At 37.8% G+C, this 19,174-nt stretch overlaps 1 protein-coding gene across 1 annotated transcript; it reads right to left on the bottom strand.

Annotated features, from left to right (window-relative positions):
• Positions 1-15,947: 15,947 nt before the first annotated feature.
• On the bottom strand, positions 15,948-18,296 carry LOC138311129 (uncharacterized). The gene is made up of 3 exons (XM_069252590.1): positions 18,243-18,296; positions 17,706-17,855; positions 15,948-16,163 (listed from the first exon to the last, which is right to left on the bottom strand). Exons 1-3 carry the CDS (start codon positions 18,294-18,296, stop codon positions 15,948-15,950), a joined length of 420 nt encoding a protein of 139 aa, XP_069108691.1.
• Between the last annotated feature and the right edge of the window lie 878 nt (positions 18,297-19,174).

Raw genomic sequence — 19,174 nt, 5'->3', positions numbered from 1 at the left:
TTGAATGAGGTAGAAGCATTCCGAATAGAGGAAGCTAATATCAACCAATCAAAAATAAGCATCTCTGAAGTATGTAATGTGATATAGAAGGCAAACTGAAAAATAGTGGTATTAAAAATCAAATTTGCTCTCGTACAAAATATCTAGAAAGGTTGTTTTTTTGGCAACATGCATATTACTAAAGCAGTCAACAATAAACAGCCCTACGGTATCAGTATACTTATATATGTCCTAATTACAGAGAATATTAATAAAAATGACGCGTATCCCGAAGTCCTGTATTTTTAAACTCCATATATACACGACTCGGTTTTCAAAATCATAAAAAAATATAATTGTCACTTCATTTTGTAAAAACATGCTATGAACGATAAGATGGTACCCCATTGAAGGCTGCATAACGTTTTTAGTCCAAAAACATCATTAATTATATCTTTAAAATGTGATCAAAAATTAGGGGGACAGTCTTTTTGTCCCCCTAATGACGGTGTCTCCCTAAGTCATATATATCATAGGACTTTTGTCCACCTAACTCCTATTTGCGAGTATATATATATAGGTTTTCTATGTTTGTCCTTATAATATTTTAATGTTGTGTCTGTACTGGGATGCTAATACAGCCAACATGAACACGGGTAAAGTGCGGTCTAGTTCTGACTTCTGAAGTCCTGGAAGCTGTCACTGTAGCTGGGACGACAGCATATGTTATATAGGTGGTAGAGATGAATGTTGAGAAAATAGGTCCCCCGTTGTGTAGCTGTGAGGGAGAGCAGACGTGTTTGGAACAGTCGCCTGTATTTGAACAGGGCTAAGTTAGATAATAGCAAAGAATAATCTCATCGTGTGCTATGTAGAATTATGACTTATGTATATATAATGTAAAATGGCAAAACAAAACCTGGAATTGTATGTATTACGTTTCCATGTACTTTACAATATATAATGATACTTACAATACAATGTGTATATGCGATTTTTTACATATGAATCTCTAAATAAATCTATAAAACTGAAGTCATTTTGAATTTTGTTACTTACACTATACTTCCAATATCCTTTTCACGCTTAATGATATACAAATACCCTCCACTATGCAATGGCAATGATGAGAAAGAAAAGGTTATGTTAATTTGATACTTACATAAAATGCACGCATCCATGTAACGTTAAAATGATATAAAAAGCTGTCCAGTCAGAAAAGGCAATGATGAAAATAAAGCAACTCCAATCGAAAAATATCAAATTAAGTTGTTCATCTTGATTGAAACACTCTATCCTTGGCGAAGTCCCATTATCTAAACTACAGTTGAAGTTAAGGACACTCTCTTCTGAAATACAGAGATTTTGAAATACACCTTCCTTTTTCAGTATAAACACGAATGCAAACCATCCGTATTGTATTCCGCCAAAATAAAAATATTTCTAATAAACTTAGACCAACAACAGCAATGACGATTTTGTTGTTAGTACATCCCATATTCAAGTTATGAAGACAACAATATCGATGTTAACGGTTTTATTTGAGAAAAAAATCACAGCTGGTGATGACATAAAATGAGATGAAAACTTACATCATGTCTGCAACCATAAACACTTTTATCTCCTATAATCTAATATTTTTTACTAATTTTAATATTTTTATAAACACAAAACATCATGATAGGGACTTTTGACATCCGAATATCAACTTTCATCGTCGAATCAATATCTACGTTCATCTACCACCATATCAACATATTTGATACTACGAACAGCAGTGTTTAGTATAAATATGTATCTTCAGCTGCTGGCCATTGAGGGAGTAAGGAAAATCAATACTTTATCTCGTTTTTTATTACAGTATACATTTACCTGAAAGCACAATATTGCATATCAAACTGAATACATATGTTATAACGAATATTTTGTTTGTTTTTGGCTTTTTGAGTTTTACGGCACATCGAACAACGAAGGTTCAGCTTAGGGCAAACTACACGATCATGCATTAATAATCCAGGATAAGTGTGATCAAGGGTAGGGAACAAGGCAAGGTAAGGACGAAATGGTCTACAAGGTTGTAAACGTTTTATTTAGAGTAAAAAAAGAGGTTTTGCATGGTGATAAAATAGTGTTGTTGTTTGCATGAAGATAAACGCAGTGAGAGACTAACTAATGCATCCAAAGTTTATTGATAACGCTGAAAATGTTGCGCTGATACGATGAATTTGATCATGATGAGGAAAACGATCATATTTTTGTTTAAAAAACCGGTTGTTTTGGGGATATAATTAAAAATACGACTTATGATGTCTCACGGCATGAAACAAAGTGTACATGTCGGAGCGACATGCTTAGTATCTATATCTCGTATGTGTCTTAAAAGTCAAGTAAGGAGACTACTTGTGATAAATTGTGTGTTCGACAGTGAGAGGAGCAATCTCCACATGCATGGGCATGGTGGGAGGATCCTCCCCTTTTCAAGTGAGCTAGGAATGGTGAAAATATAGTGTGTGTGTCAGTTCGGAGCGAGAGAGTGTGTCGCACCTTCTCACTCGTGTCGTTGTCTCTCCGGATTGGACAGTTTATGATTAAGTTGTCTATGGTTCGAATTGTTATAATGTGTTATTGGTTTGTTTCGGATAGCCCCCCCCTTGTTGCCAAAAGTGGTGTTTGATGAGCTGACAGAATTGAAGTGTTAGGATGTCGGTGTTATGGTAGTGTTCAACATATGTTTTGTGCACTCGGCGAAGAAGCAGTCTTAGGCTGCTTGATCATCCTGGTCTCATTCCCCTCTTAAACCCACAGGTTACTGGGCATCCTGCATATCAGTAATTTGAGTTTAGAAGATAATAGAAATGTTCGGATTAAAATATTTTGAATTAGAGTATTTCTAGGGCATCTTGATTTCATAGCCTGAAGAACCGAAAGAGAGTCTGAAACAGATGATTGCCTTTTCAATGCGGTGTTCTTCGATTGTGGTCAAGAGCCAGAACCGATAGCACAAGATTCCGCAGGAGAAATGGAGGCAACATCTGGAAGTCGGATAGTGGAGACAGTGATTAGAATGTACAGCATGCTGCCGCAACTTTATCACCATCTTTTGAGCCGTCAGTGTAGATCTTAACATGATCAGGGAAAGCTCTGATGCACTCCCGAGAAGGAGAATTTATGTTCTTCGGGTAATGCACTGGACTTTGCCCTCTCATGCAAAGATAAGATTATATCAGGGTGTGCTATGAATGATGCCGATGTGATGGGTAACACCCGATATGTTGGTACTCGTATCTTGGTTGTCGAATTGCATATTTTTAGTTCCTGCAAAAACATTGAAAATTCGCAGATGACTCAAATGTTTGTGAATGAGATTCTTGATCTTTTCTGAATATGATATGGGGGGGGTGCGTGGGTTGTTTGTGGATTAAATACATGATCGAATGCTGGGTTGGTGTGGATTGGATTTCTCAGTTAGCTAAGTTCTACTGTATGGCATAATTTCTTTCGGTCGATTCATCCTAGCAGTAAGGCTCAATAGCCTCCACATGAGAGACTCATCACAGCTTCGTTGTTCTTAAAAAAGCTCCAGAGTGCTCAGACGCCTCAATAGTCCCTGATTCTGGATAGGAGGTCAATCATCTGTAGAGTAAGAGAGACTGCGAGCCGTATCCCAAAGACATACTCGAGCCGTAGTCACAGTTTTTGATCTAAATAAGTGTCCGGTAGATACCCAGAAGCATTTCACGGTCTGCACCCCAATCAGAATGGGACAGAACACGTAGACTGTTCAGCGCCTTCGAGCACTTATCCTTAAAGATGCTCCACCGCTGACAAATAGTATTTTTTCACTATTAAAAACAGGAGCAGACGCTTTAGTATTTTTCTTCAGTAATAAAATTTACTTACTTTACACCATTACCACCATTGATAAGTTTGAGCTTTTCACTTTACTTCAGGTTAAAAATATAAAAAAATAATAAATTGCATCCCGAAAAAAATCCGTATCACTATATCCTATATGGAATGAAGTACTGGATGTGAATGCACCAAAGGCAAAATACATTATTTTATATCATTTTTTGTGTTAATTAGACTATTATATACACGAATAAACACCAATTATTGTTCAAATGATGAATATCATTTATGCTCAATCGGCGGGCTGGAGCAATCTTTAAAGGCATGTGTATTATGGGGGCGCGTGGAACCTCTAAGGACAGGATTCGAAATCAAAAATAATTCCAAGAAAATTCGTGCGCGTTGTTCATCCCTACTGGAATTTTAATTCCATAGTGAGGCCTTTGAGGTCATTGAGATTCTGTTGTGTGTGGTTGTTTGTCGTGCTTGTTGACTGGAAAGGTTGATATTCATGGACAGCGCTTTTGATCTTGATAAAATCCTACAGCAATTTTCGGATAGCCCAACTATTCTGTAATTTGACTGAAACATATCGTTGAAGTTGTGCCGTATCTTGTGTCGTGTCATGGTTTTTTTTATATCTAGAACAGATAAAAAAATCTTCCCACAAATAGAGACCCATCCGTGTAGATTGGCTCAAGGACATTAACTTATTCTCCTGCGTTAAAATTTAATTCGCCAAAAAAGTCGTGACGTGGTACCAGGATACCCACCCCAGGTGGGACTACCCCATCCTCACTAGCTGCTCCTTAAGTGTTTCTTGAAATAAGTTGGACCGCGTGTCGAACTAGATTGACATGCCTGTTTCAGATATAATCTCAAGATGATTGAACTATGAACTTTGGCAAGAATTACCTACACGTATACCGATATTCAGATGGAGATCGTTTCATGTATTCCATATTGCCCAAGATGTGTCGTCGTATGCCTTTTTTCAAAGTCAAATGAAATACGACCACGCAGAGAGTGTTCCGTATTCTTGGCAAATGCTTCTCGTTATAAATGGTTTCTAGCGTCATAACTAGGTGGTCATAGCCGTCCCCCTGCAGTCCCCCGCTTTGACAAAGGACTTAAAATAGATTGTTTGAGTTCCGTGGAACCCAACGTAATCTCAGTATATATCATACGGAGTTAGATTTTTACAAATACAACACGTCAATGAAAGATAGGACGATAGAAATTTGCACCTCATTTAGGCTAACATTTCCCGGCCTTCGGAAGGAGGTTATTGAATACGTAGAGTAACTTCCAAAGACCACGGGATTGCTGTAATCTACGAAATTGACGATATAGTCTACTTTCACTATTTGGAGGTTTTAAACTTAAGACGAGCGTCTTGTCTTTCCTTTTTTAAATATTTGAAAAACTTTTGCGAATGATTTTTGACGGCTTGAAAATTTATAGTCAAAATTATGGCAAATCACTCGTCAGCTGATATCGAATTTGTGATGAAAATACTTGGTTTTTGTGTAATGAGGGTGGGAGGATGGGCTGTTGCGTTTGTCTTTTCCCTCTAATTCTTAACCAATCATTTCCCAAACTTTCTTCGAAGATGTATTGGAGTTAATTTTTGAGACGTACTCTTTCCAAGTACTTTCTTGTCGGATTTGATAGACCTTCGAGCTTTTGCTCTCCAAATTTTAAAATTGTTATAGTTTGAGACGGTTGGCGAAGCCAAGTACCGCCTCAGAGCTGAATTTCTACCAGATCTATTGATGAATCATTTGAGAGAATAAACTTTGTAGGTTTTGGCACAGATTTTGGTATGGTTTTTGTAGCGATAGAAGTGAGCGCTTCTGTGAAAATTTTAATGGGGTCATCAAGGTTCAAAAATTTATCCTCGATGAGCTCTTCTGCGCACAAGGTTTTAAATTGAACCAAGTCCGCCTTATGTAGATTCTAACGAGGAATAGGCTCCTCAAGTTTTGGTGACCCTATGTTTTTTAGTATAATTGGAAAGTGATCGCTCCCACAAAGATCATCGTTGACCATCCAATCATAATCCAGAAGAATTGATGGATGGCACAGCGATAGATCAATGTGGGTAAGCGAGCCAGAGGCAGGGTGTAAATATGTTGGGGCATTGGTGTTATAAAGACATAAGCTGTTTTTATTAATAAACTCTTCGATACGTCTACCTCTATCGTCAGTGCCTGGGGAGCCCCAGATGCTATTATGACCGTTAAAGTCACCCATGATAATATATGGCACTGGTAGTTGTGATACGATGTTACTCAGTTCATCACAAGTAAATGGAGAATTTGGAGGTAAATATATAGAACAGACTGTTATTTTACGGTGAAGAGTTGCGCTTATAGCAACAGCTTGTAAGGTGGTATTTAGCTGAATGTGTCTGTGAGGGACGTTTTTATGCACCGCCACACCACCTGATGCGCGGCCACCTGTTGTTGGGAGTTTTTGTGTAAAGTGTAAATTGTCCGAAATTGATGGTGTCTTTCAGCATTATTTCTTGAAGGCAGAATATGGATGGGTTCTTTGTTTGTATAAGATGTTTTAATTCCTCTATGTTCGCTTTAAATCCGCGTATGTTCCATTGTATGATAGTGTTTGTCTCTATGTTGCTCCTGTGAGGAAGGCTCTGGGTCCTGTCTCCTGGCCGAGACACACCAAAGTCTATAAAAGTGGTAGTTTCTGCACCTGTTTAGCGCTCAGCATACAGGGAGTGGGACGCCTGGTTCGCCCGTAGTCCGCTAAACCTGCCTATATTATTAGGCTTTTTAATTTTTTTTTTGCCTAATATATAGTCAGCTCGCGGTACCTCTTAAAATGTGAAATCGTAGGCCAGATTTGGCCTACGCTACGTCAGCGGTATATTTCTAATATATCGTCCATGCAATGCCGGGAAAACATACACATACCTATATATTGGGATCTTATGTACTCCACTGCCCCCATGTTACATCCCATTTATGAAATTAAACAACTCTGCACAATGAAATACTTCCGAGACCCTTCTATTTCACACACATTTGTAATGGCCGCCGTATACACATTTAGTAGAGCAAACGGCAGCCAATCAACTTCGCTTCCGGTTTTATTTTAAAAAAACCACGTGTAGTTGAAAGATAAACAAAACTCAACTGTGTATATGCTACATGTATATGCAACGTGAATATCGCGAAAGTGATGCGGTACCAGCAATAGTCGTGTTCAATTTAAATATTTGACAACATGTCGTGTATATCGACCATAATTTCATTATAAAAACTCTAACTGGCTAGCATTTTGTTTATCTTTCAACTCCACGTGTTTTTTTTTTTAAATAAAACCGGAAGCGAAGTTGATTGGCTGCCGTTTGCTCTACTAAATGTGTATACGGCGGCCATTACAAATGTGTGAAATAGAAGGGTCTCGGAAGTATTTCATTGTGCAGAGTTGTTTAATTTCATAAATGGGATGTAACATGGGGCAGTGGAGTACATAAGATCCCAATATATAGGTATGTGTATGTTTTCCCGGCATTGCATGGACGATATATTAGAAATATACCGCTGACGTAGCGTAGGCCAAATCTGGCTAACGATTTCGCATTTTTAAGAGGTACCGCGAGCTGACTATATATTAGGCAAAAAAATTTAAAAAGCCTAATAATACAGGCAGGTTTAGCGGACTAGTTCGCCCGTTGTCAGTATAATGTGACTTCACGTAGGTTAATAATAAATATTAGTCCGGTAAGTACACCCGCAAGATCGATCAGAAACAAGACAATCCAAACTAAATTCACGATTGACCCTAAGCCACCGCCTTCTTGGAAATCTACGCACCAAGGTTTGTTTGTTTGTTTGTTTGATAAGTTAACGTCCTATTAACAGCTATGGTCATGTAAGGACGGCCTCCAATGTATGCGGTGTGTTGCGTGTATGTTGTTCGAGGTGCGTGTTTAGGGAGACTGTGGTATATTCATGTTGTGCCTTCTTGTATAGTGGATGTTCCTGCAGGTAGGGCGTTAGAATTGTACCTGCTGCCCCTATTGCATGATCGTAAAAGGCGACTAAATTTAGGATATTATCTTTTCTCTTCTTCCTAATTGACTTTAATCTTTCCTAATGCCTCCCTTGGCACCGCCTCATTTTTGGCCTTGAGTTGAGCGTTCGCCCCTGTGAGGAAGGCTTTGGTTTCTGTCCCCTGGCCGAGACACACCAAAGTCTATAAAAGTGGTAGTTTCTGCTCCTGCTTAACGCTCAGCATACAGGGAGTGGGACGACTGGTTCGCCTGTGTCAGTATAATGTGACCGGGTGGGGTGTGTTGTTTGGTGTCTTCGGCGGCATGCTTCAGTGATATAGCAATATAAAAAGGGCAACAGTTCCACTATACAAGAAGACACAACATGAATACACCGCAGTCTCCCAAAACACGCACCTCGCACAACATACACGCAACACACCGCATACATTGGAGGCCGTCCTTACATGACCATAGCTGTTAATTGGACGTTAATTAATGAAACAAACAAAAAATGTATAGGGGAACTGTTGCCCATTTTATAGTGTTATATCACTGAAGCATGCCGCCGAAGACACCAAGTAACACACCCCACCCGGTCACATTATACTGATGCACCAAGGGCTCAGCATGACCAGCCGATTGATAATACAGGGCCCATATTACCTCTCGTCTAACCGGAGTCTGAAGCCAAAGTAGTGTGTAGCAGTAAAAAAAGGAAGAAAAAAGAGCAAAACCTATTCAACCGCCAGGACCTTCTTCCCCCGGAGATGCAACCCACGGCAAACAGGTTGGCTCAAATTGGAGCTACTGTGAAAGCCTTCAGCTACACTGATATCACGCGGACGCACATCACACCCCCAAAAGTGGTGTTCATCCGCAAGAGATCAGTGCACCCAGTCTCGGGACGTGGACCCAGCTTTCATGGAGACCATACCGATAAAAACAGATGTCACTGGGAAAAAAACCGAGTAACTGTGATAATTACAAATATCAACTATAATAAAACGTTTATCTATTCAAGTGTTAATATATTCTTTTCATGACAATTTTCATCCACACATAGTTCCACAATGATTGATGTCCAATATAGTTCAATGTCCTTAAATTTCGCATCATTATTGACACATGATTTTTTTAATGATGAAAATAAAAGCGACCATCTATTATATATTTATCCGAAAAGCAATATTCCTAATTAATTAAAACAAGTCAGGGCTATAACGCCTATTCTCTGCATAATTATGTAGTAAGTGCGATGTTCTTTATAGTAAATTTTGCTATATATATACCTGAGTAGAAGCCAAGAGTCATGTCTAAGCGTTTTCTCCCCCACTCAAATCACGTCATGACTTAACATATCCACTATGATATCACATATCACTATATCTAACTACATATGTCACGGTTATTATATTAGTATGTAGATAAAATATTCTGACTGAGATGGGGCTGCAGTAGCCGAGTAGTTAACATGTATCGACATATTAATACAAGCCCTCCACCCTTGGATCGCGCATGTAGGGCGTTAGAATTGTACCTGCTGCCCCTATTGCATGATCGTAAAAGGTGACTAAATTTAGGATCTTATCTTTTCTCTTCTTCCTAACTGTCTTTATCTTTCCTAATGCCTCCCTTGGCACTGCCTCACTTTTGGCATTGAGTTGAGCGTTCGCCCCTGTGAGGAAGGCTCTGGGTTCTGTCCCCTGGCCGAGACACACCAAAGTCTATAAAAGTGGTAGTTTCTGCTCCTGCTTAGCGTTCAGCATACAGGGATAGGGACGACTGGTTCGCCCGTTGTCAGTATAATGTGACCGGGTCGGGTGTGTTGCTTGGTGTCTTCGGCAACATGCTTCAGTGATAGAGCACTATAAAAAGGGCAACAGTTCCACTATACAAGAAGACACAACACGAACATACCGCAGTCTCCCAGTACACTCACCTCGCACAACATACACGCAACACACCGCATACATGGGAGGCCGTCCTTACATGACCATAGCTGTTAATAGGACGTTAATAAATCAAACAAACAAACAAAATAATTTACTCATAATTTTTTTTATACGATTATTAAGTACACTGAAAACTGTATTGTTCATATTGTGTTTTCCTCTTTCTGTATATTGTAATGTTGTTCCTTTTGTAAAAAATTTGATCAATAGTTCAAGAAGAAAGCAATGCTAAATAAATATCATGTATTTTTTTTATACATTGACACAAATAGTTGATCTTTGATAAAAAAATATATCTATACTTCTATTTAGCTACACGTATGTAAAATATCAGTGTTCCAATAAGAATATTCTATCGTATGTAATGTACTCATTGTTATGCTGAAAACTAATACAAATGTCCATGGAAAAACATAATTCACTTTGAGGTGTTTTTAAAGCGAAAATTACCAATTTAAACGTCGACGTCCTCTAATGAATCATATTTTCATTTGAAATAAAAATAATTCATTAAGATATTTGGAACGTGTTCATATATATTTAGTTAATATGTTTAAATAATTATGTCATGTGAGTTAAGGATGTCTAAATATCTTTAAGTACAATAAGGGAAATATGTTAGTCATAACAAACACAAGCTTAGGAATATATATAACGATAATGATACGACTGAACTGGCATATTTAATATATAAACTGTTCTCAGACGAATCATGGTTTCAAAACGAGAGAGAGCACCTGCCCAGTAGATTTCATTATTATCAACTAAATTCTGATGATTGCATTATATAAAGCGATTGTCTGGATGACATAACATTTATTACCTGGTTTACGCCTTAATGATTTTATACATGTTATCATAACATATTACAAATAAACGCACTATACATCTACATATAAAATGAGATCACGTGATTTAAATAATACCATGAATTTTATGTCAAATATAATGACAATATGGCCTTGTTAACAAATCATGTGTATAACGATTACAGTATGGTCCAATTAATTGTCCAATATAAATAAAGTATGATCCAATATAATTAAGTATGGTCCAATATAAATTAAGCATGGTCCGATTTAAATTTAGCATGGTCCAACATAAATTTAGCATGGTCCAATATAAATAAAGTTTATTCCAATATAAATTATGTATGGTCCAACATAAATCAAGCATGGTCCAATATAAATTAAGCATGGTTCAATATAAACAGAGTATACAATACACATGGATAATGTAACTGGCAAGATGTGTATCGATATAAAGGGGGATAATTGTTTGTTTGTTTGATTAATTAACGTCCTATTAACAGCTATGGTCATGTTTGTTTGTTTGTTTGTTTGATTAATTAACGTCCTATTAACAGCTATGGTCATGTAAGGACGGCCTCCCATGTATGCGGTGTGTTTTGGGAGAATGCGGTGTATTCATGTTGTGTCATCTTGTATAGTGGAACTGTTGCCCTTTTTATAGTGCTATATCACTGAAGCATGCCGCCGAATACACCAAGCAACACACCCCACCCGGTCACATTATACTGACAACGGGCGAACCAGGCGTCCCACTCCCTGTATGCTGAGCGCTAAACAGGTGCAGAAACTACCACTTTTATAGACTTTGGTGTGTCTCGGCCAGGAGACAGGACCCAGAGCCTTCCTCACAGGAGCAACATAGAGACAAACACTATCATACAATGGAACATACGCGGATTTAAAGCGAACATAGAGGAATTAAAACATCTTATACAAACAAAGAACCCATCCATATTCTGCCTTCAAGAAATAATGCTGAAAGACACCATCAATCTCAGACAATTTACACTTTTACAAGCATGTTGCCGAAGACACCAATCAACACACCTCACCCGGTCACATTATACTGACAACGGGCGAACCAGTCGTCTTACTCCCTGTATGCTGAGCGCTAAGCAGGAGCAGAAACTACCACTTTTATAGACTTTGGTGTCGGTGCCAAGGGAGGCATTAGGAAAGATAAAGTTAGTTAGGCAGAAGAGAAAAGATAAGATCCTACATTTAGTCGCCTTTTACGATCATGCAATAGGGGCAGGAGGTACAATTCTAACGCCCTACCTGCAGGGCAGACATAAAGAAAAATACTTTATATCTTGCATATTCATTGTTTAAAGTGACATATTAAACAATATAACACCGACAAATAAGTGGATATAAATCCATACTCACTGGATAATTTTTGTTGACTGGCTAAAATGGTTAACTAAGAATGACATTACTTTGTTTGTTTGTTTGTTTGTTTGTTTGATTAATTAACGTCCTATTAACAGCTATGGTCATGTAAGGACGGCCTCCCATGTATGCGGTGTGTTGCGTGAATGTTGTGCGAGGTGCATGTTTTGAGAGACTGCGGTATATTCATGTTATGTCTTCTTGTATAGTGGAACCTTTGCCCTTATTATAGTGCTATATCACTGAAGCATGCCGCCGAAGACACCAAGCAACACACCCCACCCGGTCACATTATACTGACAACGGGCGAACCAGTCGTCCAACTCCCTTTATGCTGAGCGTTAAGCAGGAGCAGAAACTACCACTTTTATAGACTTTGGTGTGTCTCGGCCAGGGGACAGGACCCAGAGCCTTCCTCACAGGGGCGAACGCTCAACCCAAGGCCAAAAGTGAGGCGGTGCCAAGGGAGGCTTTAGGAAAGATTAAAGTCAGTTAGTAAGAAGAGAAAAGATAAGATCCTAAATTTAGTCGCCTTTTACGATCATGCAATAGGGGCAGCAGGTACAATTCTCTAACGCCCTACCTGCAGGGCATTACAAACTCGGAAGTAAAATCAAAATAAAGCTAGCTTACCAGGCAAATGTTCCAGGCGTTGTAAGTAATATGCCAGACAGGACAGATATATGTATATATATGTTATTATAAGCATATTAAACTGTCTTCCTATGAAATGAATTGTCTATAAAGATGAAAGAGCTTTGCAGAAAATTATCTCAGGCCAAAACAAAAATATATCTGTTTAGGGTTACCCGACCGACCCTAATACGCCGATTCCGGGATACAAGGAACTCTTCTTGGTGGGAGGTAGAAATTGTTGATTTGGTCATGTTACCGCGAAAAATTTAGGGCACATTTTTCCGTCATGGCGGTGACACTTATAGGCAGAGAATACCAATGTTCGGGTAAAGGTCATAGTCGGTAATACTTGCTCGATAACGGAACTAAGAAAAACTGTTATGTTTTGTGTTTTTTATTTGTTATTGATTTTTAGGAAAATGCACCAAGGTAAGTTATGAAATATTTGTGAGTGAGACGTCAGATACCGCTGATTTCCAACTGCTAGGCGACAGCTCCATTTGATGCCGTAATTTACATGTCATTTTCTTATGAAGTGTCTAAATTCAATTTTCGTGCATATTTAGATTAAATTTAATACAATATGTTCCGATAATTAATGTTAATTGTTCTGTTTCTGCTCCTGCTTAGCGCTCAGCATACAGGGAGTAGGACGACTGGTTCACCAATTGTCAGTATAATGTGACCGGGTGGGGTGTGTTGATTGGTGTCTTCGGCAGCATGCTTCAGGGATATAGCACTATAAAAAGGGCAACAGTTCCACTATACAAGAAGACACAACATGAATATACCGCAGTCTCCCAAAACACGCACCTCGCACAACATACACGCAACACAACATACATGGGAGGTCATCTTTACATGACCATAGCTGTTTATAGGACGTTAATTAAACAAACAAACAAATGTCTTGTAACAATGTTAGCAAAATGGAACGTAAGTCATATGAACAGAGATCCTCAGACGTTGGAATCAAGCATGTAAAATAGTGCAATTTCCCTAATCCGGTTACCATCTGTGGCTATGAGATGATTGTCTGCAAAGCTCTGGCTTCTATATAGATCGGCCCTGCAGGTAGGGCATTGGAATAGTGCATATTGCATGATCGTAAAAGGCTACTAAATTTAGGATCTTATATTTTCTCTTCCTAACTTTGGCACCGCCTCACTTACAAGTACCTTTGCCGAACCCTTAGTCCAGTTAAACTTCATATCATTGCCAATTTTATCGTCTGATCCTTTTTTAGGTAAGTTAACAGCTTTTGCGACTATATGAAATGATCAATTTCGTTTTACATTCCCATTTTAAAAATTAAAAGCCGTTCGGAAAGGTAGTGGCCCTTTAAACTTTACACGTCCTTAAATCAACGTGTTAAAGATCACGGACAGAGCATAAACGATACTCATCATTAAACTATATACAGTCAAACCTCGATGATTCGAACTCCGATGAATCAAATTTCTTGCTATATCGAAATTTGGTCCAGAATTTCTTCACTACATCTGCCCTGCAGGTAGGGCGTTAGAATTGTACCTGCTGCCCCTATTGCATGATCGTAAAAGGCGACTAAATTTAGGATCTTATCTTTTCTTTTCTTCCTAACTGACTTTATCTTTCCTAATGCCTTCCTTGGCACCGCCTCACTTTTGGCCTTGCGTTGAGCGTTCGCCCCTGTGAGGAAGGCTCTGGGTTCTGTCCCCTGGCCGAGACACACCAAAGTCTATAAAAGTGGTAGTTTCTGCTCCTGCTTAGCGCTCAGCATACAGGGAGTGGGACGACTGGTTCGCCCGTTGTCATTATAATGTGACCGGGTGGGGTGTGTTGCTTGGTGTCTTCGGCGGCATGCTTCAGTGATATAGCACTATAAAAAGGGCAATAGTTCCACTATACAAGAAGACATAACATGAATTTACCGCAGTCTCCCAAAACACGCACCTCGCACAACATACACGCAACACACCGCATACATGGGAGGCCGTCCTTACATGACCATAGCTGTTAATAGGACGTTAATTAATCAAACAAACAAACAAAAATCTTCACTACATAACATTACTTATCATGTACTTATTCCATATAGGGCATATTGCCACATATTTTTCGGGTGCAATTTAATATTTCTAATAGTTTTATTTTGAAGTAAAATTAGAAGCTCAAACGTTTTCAATGGTGGTAATGATGTAAAGCAAGTAACTTCCGTATACTATTTTTTTTGTTCCTGTTTTTGATAGAGAAAAATACCGTTAGCGGTGGGGCATCTTTAAAAAGAAGTAAAACTACCGTATGGTAATACACACTGTTTTAATAACTGTTACAATGGGCATTGTCTCCAAATATTTGATTGTGAAACGAAGGCGCAGACGGTTACTTCCCTTTGTTTTACTCCGGACTAAGTGAAAAGGCACGTAACTCAGATAGACTAGATTGGTTTCTGATTGATTAATATAAACCTCAACCTTGTTTTGATTGTAGAGACAAGATCGCTTGCTTTGGTGCTACAATGATATGATAATAATTACAGTTTAACAATTTGGAATCACCTCTTTGAGTAGCCCAGATAAAATAACTCGATAAAATTATACTATATATAGTCAGATTTAGATACTATCTTAATCTCTCATACAGTGTATCATAGAATTTAGAGTAAGATTTGCGTTTATAGATTTTTGATCTGGACCCACAAAGCGTCTAAAATGGCCTATTGACAGTCTGGTAGATCCAAATATATATCATAAACTGTATCTAATTCCCTTACTCTGTGATGTGCTTCTAACGAGGAGAATGTGGCAAGCGAGATAACTCGTACTTATAATTGATAACGCAACAATCCAATAAGTGATATACTTTTATTTGTTACTAAAGACGACACAGATATGAGAATAAGATACGTTTATCTGACCAGAGCGGGTATATCATAGTATACAGGTAGTAGAACATATTTCAACGATTTTTTTATCTAAATAAAGTAGCAGTGTCAATTAGAGCTCTCTGGCGGCCATGACCGATATTTACTGATACCCGGGGATAGGGCATCATGCTATTACATACTATTAAGGTCAGGTCAGAGTCCCTTGTGTACTACAGGGGTTGAACAGCAGGGTCAATTTCCATTGTAATCCAGTTTTGTTTCTAAACAAATGATAGTTTTAAATTATTTTTCATGAATTATAATGCATTGATTTGTTGAAAATAAAATTAGAAAATATACCTTAGTATCAAAAAATAGGTCACAGTGACCTTATTTTGAAAAATGTCAATTATGTGGTTACACAGAAAAATATATCACTAAAAGGTTAACTACCAAAGCACAGTAACTTCTGATGTCCCATAAAGCGCAAACAATAACCAGAATACTTTGTCCAATATGTCGGGGACAACTTCCGGGACGCTCGCGGAGTCGGAACCTGCATGGATGTTCATCCTCTGTAGTAATTCCCCTCCGACATTACTCTCCACCAATGTTTGTACGTTCTCAACCGTCACAGACTTCTCACCCTTCAAAGCTTTACCAAACTGAAATTTGAATAACAGACACAACACATACAGCTTTTGGTCCTGTATACTATACTTTATAACAGTTATACAATAGGAGCAACATAGATCATCCTCGATACTCAAGGGGTCCAGATCAATCTCAGACAACAGAACAGAACAGGTAATTTAGTCCTTTGCTGTACTTCAAAAGAGCTGTATAACGGTACACTGTGTTTGACTATGTGGCGTTGAAATAAGGCGCACTCTCTCTGTAGTCAAAAAAAATATGCAGGCCTGTGATAGGTTCAGATTTGTTGCCCTGAGCTGCCTTCAGTTTTGTAGGCAAGTATGTTAGGGTAACATTGAAAAAAATATATAATGTTGTTATAACGACTTAGCATGTAGTAATAACGACATACTGTAGTATCTCGTTATAACGACTTACCTCTGTCGTTATTATGACTTAAGATATTGTAATAACGACATAGTATCTCGTTATAACGACTTAGTTATGTCGTAATAACGACTAAGTATATCGTAAAAACGACTTACCTATGTCGTTATAACGGCATATGATTTCGTAATAACGACTTAGTATCTCGTTAAAACGACTTTAGCTATGTCGTAAACAGGATTTTGTATCTTGTAATAACGACTTACCTATTCGTTATAACGACTACGTATGTCGTAATAACGACTTACCTATGTCATAATAATGATTAGTCTCGTAATAACTACTTAGCACATATGTATGTCGTAATAACGACTTACCTATGCCATTATTACGACATACTAAGTCGCTAAAACAACAAAGCTAAGTTGTTTTTATGAAATACAAAGTCGTTATAACGACATAGTAAAGTGGTAATAACGACATAGGTAAGTCGTTATAACCAGATACTAAGTCGTTATAATGATATAACTAACATCATTACGAGATACAATGTCAGTCGTTATAACGACATAGGGAAGTCGTAATTACGATATAATATGTCGTTATTACAAAATACTAAGTCGTTATAATGATATAGCTAAGTCGTTATAACACCATAGCTAAGTCGTGTTACGAGATACTTTGTCGTTCTTACTACATACTAAGTCGTTATGACAACATAATATTTTTTCAATGTGGCCCTAACAGGCTTCCGTAGTTTTGCTATGAGATAGTCCAGGGTTGTCGAGATCGTTTAAGTGGTCGGAACCTCTCGAGTATCGAGGATGAACATTATGTACGACAAAACATGTTTTGACTAATACATTGATAAAAGACCACGTTTTCCGGTTTTGAATGTAGGATTTTCGAAAACTGAAAAACCGGTAAAATTGCTTATTTATCTCCAAATTCTGGCCATATCAGACCATCATACGGTTTTATTCAAATAAAACATATATACCTGTAAACCAAAGGGCCCACTGCCTTCAGCGGAGACAATGAGGGTCCCTGGCACTTGTTATCTCTCTTATTTATGTTTTCCTTAAGATTAATTTGAACATAAAATGTATATGTTATAGTGATATTCCACATAAATCGCGATTTCAAACCATCAAATCGCGAGATTAGTAGCAGATAACCTGACATACCAGTAGCAATAGACTTTTGGCAATTTCCGGTAGACATGCGCGTGTGAGTTCCAGGAGCTCCATGGTGAAATAGGTCATGGCACTGATCACGTGGCTACATGCTTTAAACATGGCGGATGATGAATCCGAGGCCACCAACTCGATATCACTCTGTTAAAAATCAACATATAAGTTAAAAAACGCACACACAAATAATTGGATATTAGCTGGTCATTTGCGTATTAAATCTAGACAGTTGTTGTCTTGGAGACGTAATGGTGTTTTGTGATTTGTAATTTTAGACCAGTGGATTAAAACGAATATAATCAGGAAATATATGCCATGAAAATGTTTAATAAGAATTTGTAACGAATTTGGTAATATGCATTTCATTTTAGGACACTTTATTTTTCTGGAAATTGACGTTATTTTCCCCTAAAAGAATGACGTCACCGTTTATACTTACCCAAAAGGGGAGATTACTCTATAGGACGGAATATATCTGAACAATGCGAATTAAAAAAGTTATATCTACCTCAACCGGGACTTTACTTTTACCTTTTCAGTAAATCCAGCCAGTCTAAGTAGTACCAAACACAAGTCTCTATCCATAAACGATTTGTCCCCAATATTGATCACGTGACCTTCCACGCCCGATTTCGCTCCAATGAACTAGAAACGATCAGGGGGAAAAGGTAACCAGAATATGTTTTATACTTTGGATATCAGGATAAAAATGTATCTTCATATAAATTGATTCCCACAAAAGGCTCATTCTAACCCGGAAGTACTGTTTTTTTCACATTTTTTTTGTGTGAAGTGGATTTTGAGATGATGTCAATGCACAAAAATATCTTTAATTTGTTAAATAAATTCAACATAATATTGTTATTTTATCAATATATTTTTAAAAAATACGTATCTTACAATGTTTTCCAGAATTACAATATCCTCTGGTAGAACGCTGTTGATAACGGAAGTGAACGATTGCCGTTCCGTTTCCGGTAAGTCTAGCAATGGCTGTAGTGCACGTACGATCTCTTCCGGTGATGTCATTTTGTCACTTCCGGTACTGTCAGCTTAGGGACCGAAATTGAATGGCAGAATTAGCGATTGGCATATTGGGTTTGTTTGTTATTGTAAATATGAATTGAAATACTGATAGTTAAATTTGCCGCAATTTTTATAAATTCCCCGTATAAAAATTCTACTTAAAATAGAAATGTAATTTTTTGACAAAATTTGCAACAGTAATTTGCTTCAGATGATGATTAATTCCTTAAATATTTAAGATGGCTGCGAATTATGAAGGATATAATAGACTTCATACATGTTAAAGCTTCGATCAATTTATGTCTCTTATATACAAGTCCCATTGATGCATTGACAATATATAAAAACAATTCAAACAATTAAATTTGTTTGGAATTAAGTGAAACCCAAGCTATCATCCTTATATTATATTGAAAAAGTTTAAAGATGCTCCATCG

The sequence above is a fragment of the Argopecten irradians genome, chromosome 16, assembly GCF_041381155.1.
Source record: "Argopecten irradians isolate NY chromosome 16, Ai_NY, whole genome shotgun sequence".
NCBI lineage: Eukaryota > Metazoa > Mollusca > Bivalvia > Pectinida > Pectinidae > Argopecten > Argopecten irradians.
The sequence above is the reverse complement of the archived record's forward strand: the minus strand, read 5'-3'. Positions and strand labels throughout refer to the sequence as shown.

What these genes read in the sequence shown, in the direction of transcription:
- LOC138311129 (XM_069252590.1), bottom strand. Translation starts at nt 18,296, where the DNA reads ATGGATAGAGACTTGTGTTTGGTACTACTTAGACTGGCTGGATTTACT. An exon ending in TGGCTGGATTTACTGAAAAG is followed by an intron (nt 17,856 to 18,242) that starts GTAAAAGTAAAG and finishes GATTTTTAACAG; the next exon opens with AGTGATATCGAGTTGGTGGC. An exon ending in CCAAAAGTCTATTGCTACTG is followed by an intron (nt 16,164 to 17,705) that starts GTATGTCAGGTT and finishes TTCAAATTTCAG; the next exon opens with TTTGGTAAAGCTTTGAAGGG.